Source organism: Chlamydotis macqueenii, chromosome 5 (genome assembly GCF_036417535.1).
Source record: "Chlamydotis macqueenii isolate bChlMac1 chromosome 5, bChlMac1.mat, whole genome shotgun sequence".
NCBI classification, from domain to species: Eukaryota; Metazoa; Chordata; class Aves; order Otidiformes; family Otididae; genus Chlamydotis; species Chlamydotis macqueenii.
In genome coordinates this window covers 18,956,137-18,976,371 of record NC_141560.1, presented here as the reverse complement: position 1 = coordinate 18,976,371, position 20,235 = coordinate 18,956,137, and the positions used below count along the sequence as shown (strand labels likewise).

General features: G+C 41.4%; 2 protein-coding genes across 7 annotated transcripts; one reads left to right on the top strand and one right to left on the bottom strand.

Moving 5' to 3' along the window:
- Positions 1–1,034: 1,034 nt before the first annotated feature.
- Positions 1,035–9,050, bottom strand: LOC147600511 (uncharacterized). Of its 6 annotated transcripts, none has more exons than XM_086750038.1 (4): positions 8,783–9,050; positions 6,648–6,809; positions 6,304–6,368; positions 1,035–5,694 (listed from the first exon to the last, which is right to left on the bottom strand). In XM_086750038.1, the coding sequence occupies exons 1-4, from the start codon at positions 9,002–9,004 to the stop codon at positions 5,589–5,591; spliced, it is 555 nt and encodes a 184-aa protein (XP_086606164.1). In that variant the 5' UTR covers positions 9,005–9,050; the 3' UTR covers positions 1,035–5,588. The 6 variants fall into 6 exon arrangements, 3 of the variants coding, with proteins under 3 accessions (XP_086606164.1, XP_086606162.1, XP_086606163.1); XM_086750036.1 differs by having other exon boundaries at positions 1,035–5,654; XR_015258800.1 differs by lacking the exon at positions 8,783–9,050 and adding an exon at positions 7,468–7,599 and having other exon boundaries at positions 4,863–5,624.
- Positions 7,522–19,244, top strand: CALM1 (calmodulin 1). The gene is made up of 6 exons (XM_086750039.1): positions 7,522–7,650; positions 10,709–10,739; positions 11,661–11,804; positions 13,865–13,971; positions 15,484–15,619; positions 15,850–19,244. The coding sequence occupies exons 1-6, from the start codon at positions 7,648–7,650 to the stop codon at positions 15,876–15,878; spliced, it is 450 nt and encodes a 149-aa protein (XP_086606165.1). The 5' UTR covers positions 7,522–7,647; the 3' UTR covers positions 15,879–19,244.
- The last annotated feature ends 991 nt before the right edge of the window (positions 19,245–20,235 follow it).

Below are 20,235 nucleotides of genomic sequence, written 5' to 3'. Positions count from 1 at the left end.
ACACACAGGCCCACCCCAAGGATAGTGATGCAGAGAAGTCTTAGATGGTGCTCCCTGCTTGGAAAAATGATGTCAGAATTGGCAGACCTGAAACTAAACTGAAGGCTAACCAAAATAAACTCATTAAATGTACTTCCCTTCTATATAGCATAAAAATCCCATTCTGGGTGCAGTGCACCTTTGTGTTAGGCTTGTGCTCTTTTAACAACGCTGCTGACAGCTTCACAGCCAGCACATTAACAGTGCACTTACTAAATATAAGTACTTCATTAGCATCTAGCATACTTCTGCTACCACAAAAATAATAACAAATAGCCGTACTGTGGGGAAGGTCAATGCTCCTTGCCAGGAAAGGTGTGCACAAAGTGCTAGATGCCTGGGACAGACCAGATTTTAGGCATATTCTTATTTTACAGAAGCTGACAGCCTCAGAATAAGGCAAGCAGAACAAAGGTTTAATTAGGTAGCTGATGTGAACTGTACCCTCACAAAAATGTTGGGAAGAATAGCAGGCCCCATGGGACAGCTCTATTTTCCAGGTTTACAAAGAAAGATGGGTTTTCTTGGTACCATTTCTGGAATTTCAACAATCATGTAAGGTGCCTTAGGATAGAGGCACATGGACACTGAGGGTCAGACATTTTAAGAGCCTGGACTTCACACGTGCTAGTGACCTCAAAGGTAAAAACCTAAAGTTCTAGACAAAGAACTGGATCAAAGAGAAACCTTAAGGGGGCTATCAGAACCTGTATTCTGAAGGCATCAGATGTTCCTGTTGTTTTAAAAATTCTTTTCACCAAAAGACTTCAAAAAAGATGAGCCCTCATCTAGATTTCCTAGATGCTGCCATGCCAGGTTCCCAGGGCAGAGGCAGTCTGCTGGCTGCGGAGATTGGTATTTATTTTTACAGTTTCTCAGAACTGATACTAGAAATGCATCTTCTCTTCAGGGTTATTGAAAAAGCTAGAGGCTCCCCCCCCCCCCCCCAAATGGTGATCAGGCAGTTGCAGAAGTTATTTCATTATCAGGTGGGTTTATTATTGATGCAGGCACAAACAACATAGAATAGCTGTCCGAAGAAGTGTAATGATTCCATAGCTTTCTTCATGTACTTAACACAAATGAAGAGTGGTGCCTGGCAATGATTCCGGCTTCCAGCATCTGTCATTTGGGATGTATGTGTAACACTTCTCACCTCAGGCCAGCTCCATCATATGGTGGATTAGAATACAGGACGTCTCTTGGACAGCAGTATTTGACATCTATTAACTTAGGTGGTTTTGATCTTGTAGATTCTTATCCCAAGGAATCTGACAAACTGATAGAAACTCCTAATTTTGGGTGTGTGAGAGAAAGGAAGGGAAGAATAAATCTCTAACTGATGCAAATTAACATGGATTTATTGACTTCAGGGCATGCTTACAGTTGCTGAAAATCGGTACCAGAAAATACGATTCTGATTTAAAATTATGATCACCCTTGATCATATGTAGAGCTGTTGAATTTTTTACCTCTAGCTGTAGCATGAAGACTTATGACAGCTGTATCTGACCCAAATAATTTTTTTAACATAGACCTACTACAAAATTACAATTTGGGGTTAAGTAAGGGAGACTTGGCCATTAGTGGATATATCTGTGGATTTTACATACCCGTCTGCCTATGTCATATATATTTTCACATATATATTCCTGAAATTTAGCAGGAACTTTTATTGCAAAATGAATGTCCCAGTTTGCCCCACAAGAATATTGAAATGAAAACTAATTACTCATGGACAAAGAAGAGGTGTAAAAAACAATGCAAACAGCTCATTTAATAATTTGTTATGTAATAAAGCAATCCTGAGCATCTTTGAAGATTTTTTTTTGTGTTAAACAGGACAAACTGAAATGAGAAACAATGGAACTGATTTCCAACCTTTCTTTAGGACTCAAATTCTGAAGCATATTTGTTTACCATTGTTTATTATACCATTATAAGTTATATATTGTAGTTAAGAGCAACAGCTGTTCAGCTTTTATCTATTAGTTCTAAGACAGAAATGTGAACCTATAAAGTAAATCAGTTTTTGGCCCACTCAGTTTTCCAGCATATTCTTAAGAAATGAAATGCAAACTCAAGCCATTCCTAGTAAGGTGAATCTGACTAATAATTGTTTTATTGTTTGTTACATTGTATCACTTAAAATTTTGTGGAATCCCTCTCCTGAAATTAGAAACAGAACTTTTCCTATCATTAGAATGACTGTTCCCATACATATCTTTCTATACAGAATATTTAAAAATATATTTGTGGTAAAAATAAATTAATTTTCTTTGACAGATGTATTAACTGGAATCATCATCAGGGAATATAGTTCATATACATGTATCCCAACAGTGAAAAAGCATGACCTAAGTATGCTTGACAACATTATGTAAAAATACGAAGTACTTAGCAAACACATACATAAATATTCTCTCCTCTTCTGCATTTGATTCTTGAAAAATAGTGGATACAATTTGGTTTTATCTGTAAAAATACTAATGATAACAAACATAACCAATAGAAAAATGGAACAAGTAACTTCTGTTTATATCGTGAATCATCCAATGTTTACCTTCCTATGAAACTGGCAATTACAAAAACTGAGAAGGAAAGTTCTGTTTTCACATACTCCAGTGTTTCTGGAGAACTCTTAACAGGGCTATGAAGAAAGGTTGTTTTTTTAAGACTGTGTGAAAAAGTTTTGTACTCTTATTTTACATTTCAAGTGTAAAAAGGTAGAGAAAAGTACTTTGGTTTAGAATTATTTTATAACGTTTAATCTGCAAGATGTATGACTGAGTTTATGCATGGGAGCAGGTCTGTAACTCCCATCTGTGCGTGTCTTTTTTAGACAGCATCGCTAAGTTTCCCAACTCAAACTGCCGTAAGTTTAAAACACTAAACTTTTTAAATTATTGGGCTTCAAGGATTCCAATTTACATAGCTATGTAGAAAAGGATTCACTAATTTAATTGCAATATGTCAATAATTTAGTTCTAACTCACAGCTAAATTAGTTTTATATCACGATCTAAAACTTTACAAGACCACGGACGCTCAACGTAGGTAACAACTACTATTATTCAATTACCTTATATGGCCGTCTAACACTTAGTGCTCAGTGAAAATCCATAATTGTATGTGATTTTGATACACACCAGTGGAAATAAGGCAAATATAAAGAAATCATAAGCATATAAAAGATTAGGGCATTTTCATTTTTTTCTCTCTCAAAAAAGAAATAGTAATCTACAAGAATATGTATGCTATGATTTAAAAGAGCTACTGGGTCTGGAAATTTAAACGTTAAGATTAAAGCAATTTTTATTTTCACATCTTGTATAAATGTAGTCAAATTCAATTCTCTTCTAGCTTTTTATTTCAATGGAGTTCCCCCCACTTATCTGCAATCTTAGTGAAGCTCATAGAGTATTTTTATAAGGATATTGGCTTAGATTTTCACAGCTGCCAATGGCATTTAGAAATATTAATTTTGTGGAAAACGCTCTCCCCAAAAAATGTTTCCTATATTAAGAGAATTTTAGACAGTGGGTAAAAGACTATTTTCTGATATACCAATAGAATTCCAATCGACTTGAAAAGCAGTACAACAAATTCAAACCCAGTTTGGGTAGCTCACACATATAATGGGTAATATTATAGCCATGAAAACTAATCATGAATTTGTTCCAGTTGAACAGATGTTGCACGCACATATATACTTGATTTTGGCTTCTTATGCTTCTAACTTATATACTGGTTATCTATGCTTATCGCCATAATATTAGCCTCCCAGCTGTGCATTAAATGATACAACAAACTTCTGTCCATCTGTTTTCACATCCATTCTCCCAGGGCAGATGTCTCTGAAACATTTCTTTTTAACTTATGTATATATAATATGAGAAAACAATTTATATGTGTGAGACCATGTTCTTCAGTGCTTATGTTAACAAAGCCAAGGGTGAAAAGCACACCTTGCATCTAAGTAGTAAGGTTTATTATTTTTCCAAGTCCTTAACAGAATTTCTTCTTATGTCTTAGGCTGCCTTCAAAGAGCGGACATGTTAAGTCTCTGCAAAAAGAGACCAACACTGTAACCCTGCTATCATATTAAAGCAAAATTTAGAAATGTAATACAAGGTAGAAGGGTTGCAAGTCTTTCACTGCAACTAATAAATTAATCTTTTGTTAGTATTACAGCTTAAACATAAGTCAACAAAAGAATACTTAATGATAAAATAATTTAGAACATTAAAACTATCCAGTCAGAAATTAATCTTAATAGCTATTGCATAGCCCTCTGTTCATAAAAAAGCTCTGTAGCAAGGGGATGGCCAAGCTCTATGGTTTTAAGCACAAATACTGAGTAATTCCAGGCCCAGTCCAGTTCCCACTGAGATCCAGGAGATTTTGAATGAGACTGCAGAAGATCCTGGCCAATCACTTGACATTGTATGCAATTGGAGTGACAGGGGCATTTCTTGCCTGCCCACAACTGAATGTAAATTTTAAGAGACCAAAGAATACTGATCAAAATCTAGCTGTACAATTGAGTGAAAGCAAATTTACAAGGAGCAGGCAGATGCTAGTTTAGATGAGGTTTTTTCTACATTAAATAAGCAGCAAAACATTAGTATTCTGTTTTGTTTACATTTTTCACTGCCATATGTCAAATTAGGGAAAAAAAAATTCCCCTTAGTCAGAATGTTATTTTGGAGCATTAGCTGTGAAATATCTTCAACTACAGAATGATGCAGTTTAACAAAAACTACTGCAGAACCTTACTGTGGCATCTTAATTGATCATCCTGAAATTTTTCTTAAATGAAGCAAGATAACTATATTCCAAACTACTTTAAAAGTAACTTTATTTTAAAATTCCATTTTTAATAAAAATGAATTATTAGCATGAACCATCAAGAATTAACACAAAAAGTTAAAAAAAAAAAGAAACAGGAATACATGTGCAACAATCCTAAGGCCCTATTAATCTCTGGCAACATTCATTTAATGTGACTGAATGGCTTTTTACTTCACATTTTCAAGTCTCTTCACGTATGTCCAAATGCTGTAATGCTGATAGTTTGTAAGAAAATCTACATAAATTTTAATTACTTGTTTCATAGTCCCTCCTCAACAGAGAAATCTAATCCCTTCACTTCTTAACAAGCAAAGGTTTGGATCAATGGAAGAATACATTACATGCACTTAAAATTAACTTTAAAGAGACTGAAATAAGGCACCCACATTCTAAACCATCGCATTTAAATGTTGATAAGATTATTCTTCTGGTAATACCTTCAGCCTTCCACATTAGAAACATTTTGGCCAAAGACGATGAGACTGCATTAGCTATTTATCTTAGTGAGATAATTGTACAAATTTCTTAGCCCAATATTTATATTAATTCAGTGTTTCAATAATCTTCACCTGTGTAAGACCAGCACAATGAGGTGAATGACTTGTTCATGAACATTGTTTTTCACACATCCTTGGGAGACTGGGGGAGTTCCAAGATTCAGTTATCCAAGCAAAAGCTCTTGTAGCCCACATCAATCTAACATTGTGCCATGTTTTCCAGAAAGAAATTACACTGGGAAAAGAAGAGCTTAAAACTGTTGGTCTGGTTTGAAAACAAAAAAAAAATCAGTTTGCGTGTTCTTCTATAGCAAAAAAAAAAAAAACCCAAACAACAAAAAACTCAGTATCATGGCTTAGTAGTTTAAAAAAATAAAAGTATATTAAAAATAGGAGGCTGAGCTTCTGCATCTAAAATGGAAGCTGTCTATAAACCTATCATTTGCAGATTAGCCACCTGCAAATCGGTTTTCTGACACCATTTCATATACTAGTTCCTACCCAAATCTTAGGATGGTTTGGAGACCAAACTAGGACACATTAAATAGGCTATTTTGTTTGCTATGAGAAATCCTACTAGATTGTAAACAGGTAACTGTTGTGTTCGCTAACCTATCACTGGTTTCCAGAAAGGCAAGCAAATAAATTGTAACTTCAGTGGTAGAGCTATTGAAATTGTTAAACAAACAGAACCCAATTGATTTTATTTCAAACACTGAAAGTATGCATAATTTTTCAAAAACAGAAAAATAGAAAAATGTATTTTAAAGGATCTAGTGCTACACAGCAAGCAGATCATCAGACCTGTGACCACACTGGAAATATAGCTAGCCTCCCCATCCAGAGACAGGCCCAAACTAAAATCTTAACTAAAAACATCGTGAACTACAGGGAAGCTCAAAATCTAAGGGTACCTGTCATAAAGGGAACCAAAATCCGTGATTCCAATGTGGGTCTGTGTTTGTTTGTGCTTCCATACCTGTTAAAGGAGGTACAGTGTGAATGCCTCAGTATTTACCTGGGTTGTTCTGTTGGTGGACCCACAGCAGACAGAGGAAAAATGAAGAAGACATTTGACATTAGGCCATGCTTTTGCTGCCTCTTGTAGGCTACGGCCATTCTGCTCAGAAGGGGCCGAAGTGACACAAGTTGTACACCATCTGCTTCTGGATTGACTTTCACCGTCATATACATTTTGGTGCCTGACAAAAGCCCTACGATTTTATAAAAAAGGGCACCTGTGCTCGCTTCCACATACCAGTTTTACAGTCTCTGTCGTACCCCCCTTGTCGTTCAGATTTCCCCGAAGAATATGTTTTATTAATGCAACCCCCCCCTCCCCGTGCCATCCTCCTCTCCCAGGTGCCGCTCCAGGCTCCCCGGGGAGCGCGGGCCGTCGCACCGCCAGCGGGGATACCGTCTAGGAAAAAAAAACAAAAACAAAGACAAAAACAAACAAACAAACAAACAAAAAGCAAAAAAAAAAAAAAAGGCTAAAAAAAAAAAGCACCAACTCGGCCGAGATCCTCCTCACCCCCGGGAGTCCCAGCCTGGAGAGCGACGGGGAGATGGGAAGAGGCCTCGCCGCGGTGCCACCGGGGTCCCCGCGGTGACGCAGCCCCGCGGCTGGCAGCTCTCGCCCCGCCGGCCCGGCCGCCCCCGCGGGCTCCGCTGGCACCAGCGCTCGGCGGAAAATGGCCACTGCCGGGCCAGTCTGCCCTCGGCTTGGGGCGGGGTGGGGGCGGCCGCGCAGCCTGCCTCGCCTCGGGAGCGGGGCCTCTCCCTCGGGTTGGAGGGGGGGGCTGCTCACCCGCCTGTCTCTGCGTGGCTCTTACCTCAGGGGGCGAGGAGACAGGGGAAGGGGAAAGCAGCACGGTGGGAGAGGGCTGGGGGCACTACTGGGCTGCAGCCGCTACCCCGGCTCCGCAGCAGGCAAGCGGCCTCCGGCCGCGCCTCTTGGGGGCGAGCGTCCGCGGGGCTGGGGAGAGGCGGGGGGGCGGGGGGAAGCGCGCCCGCCGGGGGAGGGGCCGGGCCGCGGAGGGGGCAGGGCTGCTCGCCGCAGTCACCCTCACACATACCGGGGAGGAGAGAAAAAGGCCCCGCTCCGGCGGAGGGATACAGCCCTACATATATAGTCGGGCGGCGCAGGCTCACAGCCCCAGCACTTCTCCGAGCCGCGACGGGGAGGAGGGAGTTGCCGCTGCCGCTCGTGGTCGCGCAGTTCGTGCAGCCGCCGCAGCTGGGCCCGCCGCCGCGCCATGGTAGGTAGCTCTGACCGACCGACTGCAGCGTGCCCGGGCGGCCGTGGGGGCTTGTGTGCAGGGGGCTCGTTGTGGGGACGGGCACGGTCGGGTCCGGTCGGCGGAGCTGGGCTCTCCCCGAGGAGGGGTGGGGGGGAGCCCAGCGGGGAGTGGGGGGCGGGAGGCCGCAGCGGGAGGCCGCAGCCCTTCCCGCCCGGGTCCCCGGCGGGTGAGCGGGCTGGTGGCTGCGGACGCCCGTCCGCCGTGCCGCGCGGGATCGCCGCGGCCCTTCCCCTTCCGCCGCTTCCTTCCCCTTTCCCTGGGGCCTGTCGTGTGGGCGCCGCGGCCCCGCCTCGCTTTCCCCCGCGTGCGGTGCTCGCTCCCCTCCGGAAGGGGCTGGGCGCGTCTCCCCGGGGCTGCAGCCCCTCCGCCGGGCGGGGGCCGTTCCGGGCGGGGCGCGGGTCTGCGGGCGAGGATCCTGCTCGGCTCCGGCACCAACTGCACTGCGCAGGGAGCGGGGCGAGGGGGGGCGGTGGCCCGGGGGAGGGCACCGCGCTGCAGCTACTGCGCCCCCCATCCCCCGAAAAAACGCAGCCGCCGCGGCGAAGCCCATCGCTGCCTGCATTACATCATGTCTCCTCCTCTTCCTCCCCGCGCACCCCCCGGCTGGGGGGGGGGGGCGGCAACTGGGGCGCAGTGCGCGTTGCTCGGTTGAAAGCGGCCCAACGCCCGCATGGGGGGCCTTGGGGGACGGCGCAGCCTTCCCTCTCCCCCGGGGGCTGCGGGGGAAGAACCGTTGCCCGAGCCGCCGGGGGGAAGGGGGGGCTGGCTGCGGAGCCCGGGCGCCCTCCCGCCGGAGGGATGAGGACGCGGTGTGGCCGGCGGGGGAGGGAAGCGGGGACGCACTGCAGCAGTGGGCGGCTGCCGGGGCGGGCCGCGCAGGGCGCCTGTTGCGGGCCGCCCGCTCCCCGCCGGCCTCCGCCTCGCCTGCCGGAGGGAGCGCGCGGAGGGTGGGCTCTGAGGGCGGCCCCCCTCACCCCCCGGCTCACGGGGCTGGTGCGGAGCCCTTGCCAAAGAGGGCAGGAGGAAGGGCTGGGATTTTCCCGGCGGGTTTTCGCTTCCTACGAGAGCGGCGGAGCAGTTGCAGGCTGACCTCTAATCGCGTTTTGGCAGTCTGGGTGTTCGTCGGCTCCGTCCCTCCGTCGGGGAGGGCTGACATCACCGGGACGGGGTTTGGTGACTCGGCTGGGTGGGGTGACTGCTCCGGCCCCCGGTACCTTTGTCCTGTAGCTGGGGCGAGCGGGCAGGGTTGTGCCTGTTGCTCGGGAAGGTGAACCCCGTGGCGGTTCAGGGTCGGGTTGCACGCTTCAGGCATTGCGGTGTGTGCGAGGCTGTTTTATTTATATATATATATATAAATAAATATACACACACATATAATATATATGTGTGTATATATATATATTATTTTTTTCTTTAATTCGAAATCCGATTTTTAGAAACATTCCATGAGCTCCGACTAATGGGGCAGCGAGCTGGTGCTGTGGGCTGGAGGTTTTTGCCGAGGTGTGGCTCTGTTTCCTGTTCTGCAGAGTACTGAATCTGTTATGTAAATTCCTTAGATAATCTTTAAGTGAAACCTCACATATTCTGGAAAATCGCAAGAAGACAGCAGGAAGTTGAACTGGATTTTGACCACAAATTTTCTGTTATTAAAGAAGATTTATTAAATTTGAAGTCTGTCTTTAGCTGTTAGCATTTTCTCCACCCCCCCCACCCCACTGTGCATGTGGGGAGTTGTTTAATCATTACTTACAGACGTTAAAACAAAAAAAAATACCCAACAACTATGTACAGGTGAAATCTGTTTATGTCACTTAATGTATACAGCAGGCTTTCAACCCTACCCTTTTCCCTTGTGTGAGAGTTTAACAAATAGGAGAGCCTGTTAATTTTCCATTGCATTTGTTGCTCTTCACTGCAGTTAAATGGCTTTTATATTTGAATAATGGTATTTTAGGGCAAAAAGGTTACAAGATGCCTGCTTTCTTTGACCTCCGAAATTCTCTTTTCTATTAGAAAAATCTTTCCAATAAAATTTGTTTGGAAGGAGTTAGTACCTTGTATTGTCCAATATCTGTGTCTAGGTATGTAAAATCCAGATGTATTTTCTTTTTAATGACTAGAAAAATGCATATTTTCCCATGAGGAACTGGTTGGCTTTAGTCCAAACAGCAGAGCATTTTGTCATGCTCTATCCATACAAAAAGGAGAGACTTCTGGAAGGATGCGGTTGGATGCGGTTAGCACAGCTAAGGTGTGGGAAAGCCCATTTAGTTGCCCACTAAGCTGTATGCCTTTGGATGCAGCAGTGGCCTCTTGATGTACAGGAGGTCACAGGCAAGCATTTTGAATCTTGCCAGTTCAAATTATGTATAAAACAACCCACATGTCAGTGGGAGGCACTTTAAACTGCTTGGCTGAATGGAAAATAACATAAGGCTTGAGAGCTGGCGTTTTCTTTGTCAGAGATGGCAAAAATCTCCATAATACAGAGTAGTAATTCTTCCTAATATCAAGACACAGACCTTTCTGTTCAGCTTACAGCAGGCTAATACTTGCTGCAGTGTGGTGGGGGAGGGCAGATTTCAGTAGTGTTGGATCACTAGGTGGCACGCTTGTCACTAGCCCACTCGTGCAAATACACCCGCGCAGCATTAGGGTCACTGTACTGCTGGAAATGCCATCTGATGTGATGTGAAACCGCAGACATGTAATTGAGGATTTCGTGCCTCTCTGAGCAATTGCAAGGAACCTGCCTGGTGTCCTTCACTTGACCAAATCCGATTCTCTGAGTTGAAGGATGGCATGTCTGGTTCTTCCTGTGCAGTTTCAAAACAAGTTAGCTTATGCGCTTTTGGAAACGGCTGCATAGTGTAGGTGACTGGAATCTCTTTGCAGAGGCAGAATTCCAGGGGTTGAAAGTGGCTTTGTAAAAGTAATGACAAATCACTGCTGAAATCTAAAGGAAACGTCTTGTGGCTTGACATAGTTCTAAAATGTTCTGTTCTTCGTGTAGGCTGATCAGCTGACTGAGGAACAGATTGCTGGTAAGTGTCTTGATGAGAAATGATCTTTTTTTTTTTTTTTTGCTATCTCCTTGTGACTCAAATATATTGTCTCAAATATAATGGAGAAAACACTTTTTGATAGTTTCAGATCTGTACTAAAAGTTTTTTAGAAAGCACTCTCTTTAAAAAAAAAATTATTCTGGAAGATTACTGGTTCATTGCCTCTTAATTTAGACTTCCTTGGACTGCAGTTTTTTTTTTAGGCTTCAGCCAAGTCCTCCTAGATTTCTTGCAAGCAGAAATAATTGCTAGACTCAAGTGAACTTCATGGAGTCAAAGCAGACTTAGATACTCTTTTTTTCTTTTTAATAAAATGAAGATAAACTTGAAATGAAATGGCAACAAGTACACCTAAAATGCATTCATTACACATTAATATAAGCCAATGTCCTTTAAATAACTTCTAACAAAGTGTCTGTAACTCAGACTGCTTTGGATAAGGAGCATTACGTGACCTTCCAGAGACCAGTCACCCGCTTGTGGCTGACATCAATTCTTATTGTCTGCTGCCTTAAAAATAAGTGGTAAATGACAATGCTTACTGTTCCTGTAAGTCTGTTAATGGTGAATGGAACCCAGTGGATCCCTTCAGTTATCCCAAGCAGCTGCTGTTTATGGTGCCGCTATGCCTCAAGCAAGATGATGTGGAAATGCCTTATAGAGTTGTAATGCAGATAATAGCCACATTAAATAAGTTTGAATATACTGTGCAAATTATGTATTGGTACTGTAAGTAATTTTTAATTAGTATTTGAGAGTTTTAATTCTCTCAATGCATGGACAGTTAGATAAAAATGTTTCTTAAAATCATACCAGAAACTGTCAGTGGTGTCCAATTTTAGTATGCAGTTTGCTCATGCTACTGATGTTACTAAACACTGGGACTGTTTCTGCCTCTAGAGTTCAAGGAAGCCTTTTCCCTATTTGACAAAGATGGTGATGGTACTATCACAACAAAAGAACTGGGAACTGTCATGAGGTCATTGGGTCAAAATCCAACAGAAGCAGAATTGCAGGATATGATCAACGAGGTAGATGCTGATGGTAAGTGTTGGAAAGGTAGTTATTAGTGCTGTGATCATCTTAAATACGTATGAGCTCTGCACCTGGGCTTGGACTACATAGAGAAGATTCTGTGACATTGCTCTCTTCATGCAATTTCAAAATACTCTATAAAATCTAAACTCAGCAAATAGTCAAAAATGCTAGCAGTATTACTGATAATCTGAAAAAGGGGATGGGCAGAGACAAAGTTATGCTGTTTGTCTTTAATATTTTATGGGTCACGGACTTCCTATTGCTATCTGACTTGCCCTGACCTGCTGTTAACCTGTGTTTCCACTCAGCTCTTCTATACATGTTTCATCAGCCCATGTTGGTTTTAATAACTGTACTAATGTCTGTGGTTTTGTCTAAGGCCAAAAATTCGGTAGGAGTGGAGTAGTGTGCTAAATTTCTAAGAACTGAAAACACAACAGGGGGAGACTGTATAATCTAATGTAGTGTATTAGATCACTGATAGAGAGGAGGGGTTGGAGGCAAAAGCAGAAAAATCTCTCTATGTCAAGTTTATCAGAATTATTTTAAATGGATGCCCGAAAGGGTAGCTCCACTTTTTTTTTCTTTTTCTGAGACTCCAGACAGGCTAGCAGTTATAAAAGGGAAAAATGCTTTCCCCTGCTCGGTGATGTCAAGGTGTTGATCTTGTATGTTGGTTGTGATAATGATTTCTCTAATATCTCTGTAAAAGAAGAGTGGAAATGTGTTGCCAAGAGTATAAATTACCAGACTACATTAATTACAACTGCTTTCCTAAAAATCTAAGTTGAGCTTGCTTGCTAACACTTGAAAAGTTTTAGGGTTTACAGAGCTACGTAGAGTTTTTGTATAGTGGTTCCTCTATGCTGCAGTCCACAGTGTTATACTGGTAGATTAAAAATGAAAGGAGACTGAGAACTTCAGCTAAGTATGCCTGCCTATCCGTTTAATCTTGTTTTGTGGCAGAATACTTCGCTGTTATTCTACATGTTCACTGAGGATTTTTCAAAGCTGAGTACAAGACCTGTATTTGGATTTAGCCGGTAGATAAAGTTGGCCATGATGATGAATAACTGTATATGTCTCAATCTGGATTCCCTAAGCTGCAAAGTTTTTCTTAAACTGCATTTAACTTCTTTGCTATGCTTGCCCAATGAGTTTAAGTTTCCCTCAAGCAATGGGTAGATCTTATTTGCACAGTGAACTACTTAATGCAGTTTTTGGCGTGTGGGGCTGAATCCTGACTATACAAATGTAGTTTCTGCTCTTTTAAAGAACTTGGTTCTTCACCATACTGCTTTTCTCATAGCTTTGAGCAGCCTGATGTTTGAATCCTTACTTTGAATGAAGGACTTAAGTCTTAGGGGTGAGGCCTGGATGTTACCAGGGATTTTCAATTTTGCAGTGAAGTACCTGTAAGAACACCCACTGCCAAGCTTATGAGAAATAGAAAATAAGGGCAGCTTTTCTCATGTCACTGGAATTTGCAGATCCTTGTTGCCCCTTAAAATGATGATGTACTTTTGTGATGTACAATGTATGTTGATAAGGAAATTGATTTTTTTTTTTTCTTTTTAACAAGAACAGGTATTTATGAGCAGCTTAATGAAGTGTAATTTTCTCAGATTTTAGGTATCCTGGATTTGTAGTGCCAGCTTTCATACATTCCCTTCTGGAATTTTCTGCAGCAATTGGGAGATTCTAAAGGAAGTAAACTATTTTGGGGAGTGATTTGGAGTAAAGATAAGTCTTTAGTATTGGTGAACCTTGGAGCATCACACAGACATTTTACTTGCAGCTTGGGTGGCAAATAGTATGGCTTGACCTGGAGAAAGGCAACAGTTGATTTTGTTGTTTTGAAACACAGCAGTGACCGTGGCTACCGCACATTATAATAGCGAAAAGGCAGTGGTAGCAATTGAGAGAGAAGATACAGTTCTTCTCTAAGAATGGTTACAGAGGGTCTGTCAGTCTTGGCCCTGGATAAATTAAATGCTAGATTTTTTTTTTCTTTGTATAAAGAAAAGCATGGAAGTTTTAATTTTTGAAAGTTTCTTTTCATTAAGGCAATGGCACTATCGACTTTCCTGAATTTTTAACCATGATGGCCAGAAAAATGAAGGATACAGACAGCGAGGAAGAAATCCGTGAGGCATTCCGAGTCTTTGATAAGGTAGTAATAAAAGTACAAATATTCTTTAGAAGCAGTAATGATGCCCAGTTTTTCCTCAGTGTTTTACTTTCCTTCTAGACAAGAAGAGAAGTCTCTAGTAGAAGCAGAGGAATTGAGAACAGCAGGGACTGCTCTGGAAACAGAACCAGGACTGTTGAAAGCTGGTTCTACTTGCTTTACACAGCAGGTCTAAGTTTTAGGCTCATCCATGAGGAAAACTTTCTGGCCTTTCATTAGGAACAGAGATGAGCAGAAATTGATGCTTGTGGGATGATGGTTTTGGGGGAGGGAGTAGTGCAGAGGTCATTTTTTTTCTGTACCTTCTGATTTTGGGAGCATGGGGAAATATTTACATGGGGTTTTATACTTCTTTATGGAAGCTTTTAAAGCTAAGATGGTGTCATCAGTATTTAGTGGGACATGAAGTATTGCAAGTTCCACTTTCAAGATGGACTTTGAGGTTGCTTTCAGGAAAACTCAAGAGCTCAACTCCCTTCATCTTCTTTAAGGATACCTGGGTATACATGATTAAGGTCAATTATTTCTAAAACGAGAGGTTTCCCTCTTTGGATTACTTCAATATGACAGATGATAAAAGGAATTGTGTTGAGCAGTGCAGCTGGTGCAGCTGCTAAGCTGACACACCCATGTGTGGAAGAAGTCCTTACTACTTCTCCTTTTTATGGGAAGAAAAGTGTCAGGCTCTATACTTTCCTGGAAAACGTGCTAGAGGAAATGTTTGATTGTTTGGTTAGTACCTCATCTACCCTATGGGGTTATTTCTGCAGACTAGATTTGTGTTTAAAGCCACTGGTAGCTTATCTACTGGTTATGGCCATATGAGCTTCTGCTCTAAGCTAGTATGTTCTTCCTATAGATGGAAGAGGACAATTTCTGAAATGGCTAGAGATCAGATCTAGCTTTGGATATTACTAATGGGAACACTGACTTAGAAGTGGTTGGTTTTTTGGTTTTTTTATGAAGCTTTTCACAATTCCTTCTGAGTAGAATGTAAATGCTTTCTTTTAAGGCTTGTTCTGTATCATCTTGTCCAGAAAGCCGAACATAGCCACCTGAGGTCTGGTTATAGAGGTAGTATGACAGAGAAGAGAGAGCTGAGTTTATTCTTGATGGTGGGCAAATTGGTAGGGTTTTTTGTGGGTTTTTTTTTGGCCTTGCTTAGGCAGCAGAGACTAAACAAAAACCACTTTGTTTCTGGGTTTATTTTTGAAAGCTTTTTAAAAGTATTAGAAATACTTTCACAGCTACAAATCAGGCATGCAGTTGTTCTTCCAGTGGAATAATTGTACAGAATGATATGTTGTCATGTGTGCTTCATAAGACAATGGGACTAGTACATACCTTAAGGTCATACAGTGTACCAGGTCTGTATATCTGTCCCAAGTACTGTAAGGCTAGTTCAGAAGCAGTTACTGGAAACCTAGATGTAGTTTCAGAGTTACTCAGTGTCAGGATTGTTGACCGTGATCTTGTGCAACTCTTTCCTCGCAGGATGGCAATGGCTATATCAGTGCAGCAGAACTACGTCATGTTATGACAAACTTAGGAGAAAAGCTAACAGATGAAGAGGTAGATGAAATGATCAGAGAAGCAGACATTGATGGGGATGGGCAAGTCAACTATGAAGGTAAAAAGATGCTTGTCTTGACTCAAAACTGTTGCTTGGATTGGGGGAAAGCCTGTTGCATGGGGCAATAATTTCTAGTACTTGAGACACCAGTTTGTTCAGTTGTCTACTTCGGTGGACCAAACTTGGGTGCAGCGAAAGGGGCATTTTTATGCCAAGTATGTTTAAGAGATTTATCAGTTGAAGTACTCTGGAGACAATAAATTACCAGTGACTTTTTATCTTTTCAGAATTCGTACAGATGATGACTGCAAAGTGAAGAGACCTCCTTTACACCTTTTTTCCTCTAGAAGAATCAAATTGAATCTTTTACTTACCTCTTGCAAAAAAAAATGTTCATTTATTCATTCTGTTTCTGTATAGCAAAACTGAATGTCAAAATACCTTCTGTCCACAAACTGCATGTAATGGTTGGTGGTCCTGTCCCCAAAAGATAAACATCAGTTTTACAATATAAATAATTGTACTACCTTGAAAATAAAAAAAAAGGAAGCACTTAGTGAACTCAAAAGTTCCATTTGCTAATGACTATTACACTGTTTGGGCTGGCCAGTTTTTCATGCATGCAGCTTGACAATTGAGCACAGTCAGACATTTGTATTAAAAGGAAAAAACAACCTAAAAGATCCACTCTTTTGTTCAGCAGTGGATTCTAGTTCAATTTGTAGTATAAATTGTCATAGCTGGTTTACTTTAAAATTGGTTTATACCTCAGGATGGTATGCAGCAAAATGGTTGAAGGATGCAAAACTTAGAGAAAATGCCCTAAAGGTTGAATGGTTCTCCTGTACGTAGCAGTGTGCTCCAAAAATACGATGATCTTAACTATGGATGGCATGTCTGTGTTAAAATACTGGTTTAACATTGTCTGCATTGCACTATAGTGAAACGGGTGTCGGGCTGTTACCGTTCACAAAATTTTTAAAAGAAACCTTCACCAAGGGAGCATCTTTGGACTCTCATATTTTTAAAACCTTCTGTACCATGACTTGGAGCTGGCGGAGTAGCCTGTGGACTTCAGCACAACTATCAACATTGCTGTTCAAGATATTACAATTTATGTCCATTCCAAGTTGTAAATGCTAGTCTTTTTTTTTTTCCAATAAAAGACCATTAACTTAAAGGTGGTGTTAAATGCTTTGTAAAGCTGAAATATATATATAATTGAGATAAACCAAAAAAAAAGCAGTAGGAGGGAAGTGTTTCTATGAATGACTTGCTGCTAAATTATAATGCACATGTATGCAATAAGTTATCCCCTATCTTTTCAAGATGGCAAGAACTGACCTCCTGTAACCCAAGACCTTTGCTATAAATAAATGAACTTGTGCTTGCCTTTCATATTACGACAATGTTAATTTAGTTGGTCTCAAAGTCGTGTAGTGCTGACTCGTCAACTATCAGCACAAAAGTAACACCTCATTTCACTAAAGTGGAGAGCTCTGAGCATGCATGTCAATACTGGGGAAACATGTATAGATTGCTTATGTTTTTTTGACTGGTTATAGAAACTAGTTGGAGAATTTAAACAGCATGGACTTCATAGATATCTATGATTCTCAAACATGCCAAAAATGCATTTCTTTACCCACAGAAAGAAAACAAAAGGACATTTCTTTTACAATATGTAAAAAAACTTAAGCCTTTTTGGAAAGTGGGGCTATTATGTCTTGACTATCTTCTCAAACACTTGCATGAATTTTGTGGGGTGGAGAAGAGGACTAGGGTTAATTTAAACATCTTGTTACTTCTGCTTTGCATGCACTAGCAGTGCTTAGTCATTCCAGGTCTCTGAATAAGTGTTCTCTGATCCTTCAGCTTCCCCATGGATGAGTGGCAAAGCAGCTGTGTCCAATCTTCTTTGTTTGAAAGATGAATGCTTTTTTTTTTAATTTTTTTTTAATAGCAGAGCCTCTGAGTGGCAGGCTTTTATGCTTGGGAGGGACTACAGCTTAATTACTTGACTATAAGTTTGTTTCCAAATGTAACTGGAGTTGCAAACCTTAATTGCTTAATTGCCTTTGGTTTTGGAGAGTATTGATACTATCTCTTGAAAGAGATGCATGTCTCCATTCATCCTGTCTAACTGAGGTGCGCCTGTGTTAAGAACTTGGTAGTATGGAATGCAGCTTTGCGCAGCAGGGGTGAAGAGACACCTCCAGAAGGCAATCAAGACTCTGCCTTCAGTGTTGGGTTTTTCTTAAATTTTATTTCCTGGGGGGTGGGGGGAGTTCTGGGTGACTAGGGACCCAGACAGCTTAACCAAGTGCCTAAAAGTTAGATGGGCTGAATGTAGGCAATTGTTTAGATCTCTAGTTGTTGCAAAGGCTTTTTGCAAGTGGCTGTGTATGCTATCTTAGCAAACTAGCCATGGTGATGGGCATGTCTGACTACCATTTCAAAGTGGAGTCTTGCATGGCAGCTGCAAACTGCTGCTTTGGTGGTGCTTGAGAAAGGCTGCACTGACTGTAGACCAGCTTTTAAAGATAAACGTGCTCAAGAGACAGGCAAGGTAGGAGCAATGGTTGCTGCTCTGAACTAATTACTTCTGCCTGAGTGTGCAGAGAGATCTTGTCTAGTAGGTAAATGCTTCTTACCATCTATCTGTCATTCACTCACGGTTGGTAGGGTAGTTCATTAAGAACAGCTGCTTTTAGCTTATTCAGTGTGCTCTGTGCTTGCTAGCAAAGAGACCTCATTCCTGCAAGAGGTTCTTGGCTTCATTAGAAATTGTCTGGCAGTGTGCAGTGTTGGTATGCCCTGTAACTGAATCTGCCTGGAGGTATCTAATTATTAACTGACTTCAGTACCACATCAACCTCGAGTAAATGTATCCTCTGTACAGGACTTTAGCTCTGTTCCCTTCTGCATAGTCAATAGCTAGAGAAATGAAATGGTGTCATCAAGGACTTTTTTAATTTTTTTTTTTTTTTTTTTTTTCTGTGAGTGTGTGTGTGTGTAGCTTTGGCTTTTTCCAAATGTGAAAGTGTGGGCTGGATACACTTGGTGCATGGCTTAGAAACATGGGACTGGAAAGAACTTCCTGGGTCATCAGATCCAGTCCCCTGCTGTTGCAGGCAACCGTGTCATATAATCCTTTTAATAAACTGATCAAGCTTAACCACCTGCTTGTAAGTGGCTTGTTTTCATGGAAGTTCTGTAACTCATGTTGCTCTCAACTGATGCAAGTAATATATGAAATATGAAGTTAATCAAAAGGTCCTCCAGCTTAGCTTTAGGTTTATCATTACACTTATTTAACTGACTTTCTCAAACCTGTTATTCTTTGCACAACACTCAGGAAAGTGTTGAATCTTTACACTCCCTTGCTATGAATAAGAGTTGGTGTGCTTGCTTATTTTTTTTAATGGAAAAGATGGATGTCTGGCTTATTGAAATTTGTTAGATATGTTAATTGTCAAGGCAAGAAACAATTGAGTTACTTGTATTTGATACATAAATTTAAGGCTAGAGTATACATAACCATTTTTAAAATACATCAACTTGCAGTGTAGTTTTATATTTAATACTGAAATTGTACTGCTAAAGTTTAAACTGCTGTTAATCATATTCCTCTTCTGATCATAATGAAAAAAATAAAGGGTAAGAAAATGCTTAACATAGATTATTCATTATCATGCTTATTTTATTAATAATTCAGGCACTGAAACGTCTCCACATATGGGGCATTTGTTTTGTTTGCTGGGGTGGGGGGAAAGGGAGGGGGTTTACTGATGTGGTAGAAGACACTTATCCCCCAGCCATTTGTGTGACTTCAGAAACACAGTATCAAAAACTGATCAAGAAATTACCCTACACCTTCCTGATGCCTGAAGTGCGTGTGTGAGTGTGGGTCTGATCGCTGGGCAGTGTACAGCGCTGCAGCTGCCAGCCCCCACACCGTGCCCAGGTGAGTGGGGAGGGGGGCGAGGCTGTACCTTGGTCCCTATATTGCAGTACGCGTGTGATGTGCGTGCAGATCTGTGTTCCCAGGTGACACCATCCTGAACTAAAAGCAGTCTTGGGGTTTAGAAATAACAGTTAATAAAGCTTGCTTTTCCCCTACTGGGAAACTAACTGGAACACTTGTCTTACTGCAATCCAATTAGAGTGTGGGGAGTTTGGGGTGGTTTTTTTGTGTGTGTTTTTTTTTTTTTTTTGGTTGGTTGTTTTGTTTTGTTTTAATTTAATGACTAAGTGAAACCTGACAGAAAGGTAGCAGGACTGTGACATGTCTTCTGACCACGGATAGTAGCTTTCAAGAGAAGATACACAATGATGGCTGATGTCCTGTTTCTCCTCACTGAAATTTAGGAAGGCAAACTGTATACTCTCAAATAGAGCAGGTGGACCTTTAAAAATCAATAAGACAAACACATAAAAAGTTGTGTGGGAATTTTTATATAACAGCATTACAATTCCAAAATATTAAATAGTTTTTTTTTAAATCTAAATACAGGATTTTGAAGTAATGAAATAGATGATGAATTGTGTATGGGTCTGGAGTTCCAAAGATTCCTGGTGTTATTTGCTATAGAAAATTTTTATCAAGGCCCAAGTACTTAAATTATTTTGTATTTTCTAAGAGCCACTGTCAGTGAATATCCTGGGCAAGT

Excerpts from the sequence above, each read along its gene's own strand:
- CALM1 (XM_086750039.1), top strand. Across the intron at positions 13,972-15,483 it reads CATTCCGAGTCTTTGATAAG|GATGGCAATGGCTATATCAG; the intron begins GTAGTAATAAAA and ends CTTTCCTCGCAG. Across the intron at positions 15,620-15,849 it reads TGGGCAAGTCAACTATGAAG|AATTCGTACAGATGATGACT; the intron begins GTAAAAAGATGC and ends TTATCTTTTCAG.
- LOC147600511 (XM_086750036.1), bottom strand. The coding sequence starts at position 9,004 with ATGCCTGAAGCGTGCAACCCGACCCTGAACCGCCACGGGGTTCACCTT. Across the intron at positions 6,810-8,782 it reads CTGCCAAAACGCGATTAGAG|ACGGTATCCCCGCTGGCGGT; the intron begins GTCAGCCTGCAA and ends TTTTTTTCCTAG. Across the intron at positions 6,369-6,647 it reads CGACAGAGACTGTAAAACTG|GTATGGAAGCACAAACAAAC; the intron begins GTATGTGGAAGC and ends CTCCTTTAACAG.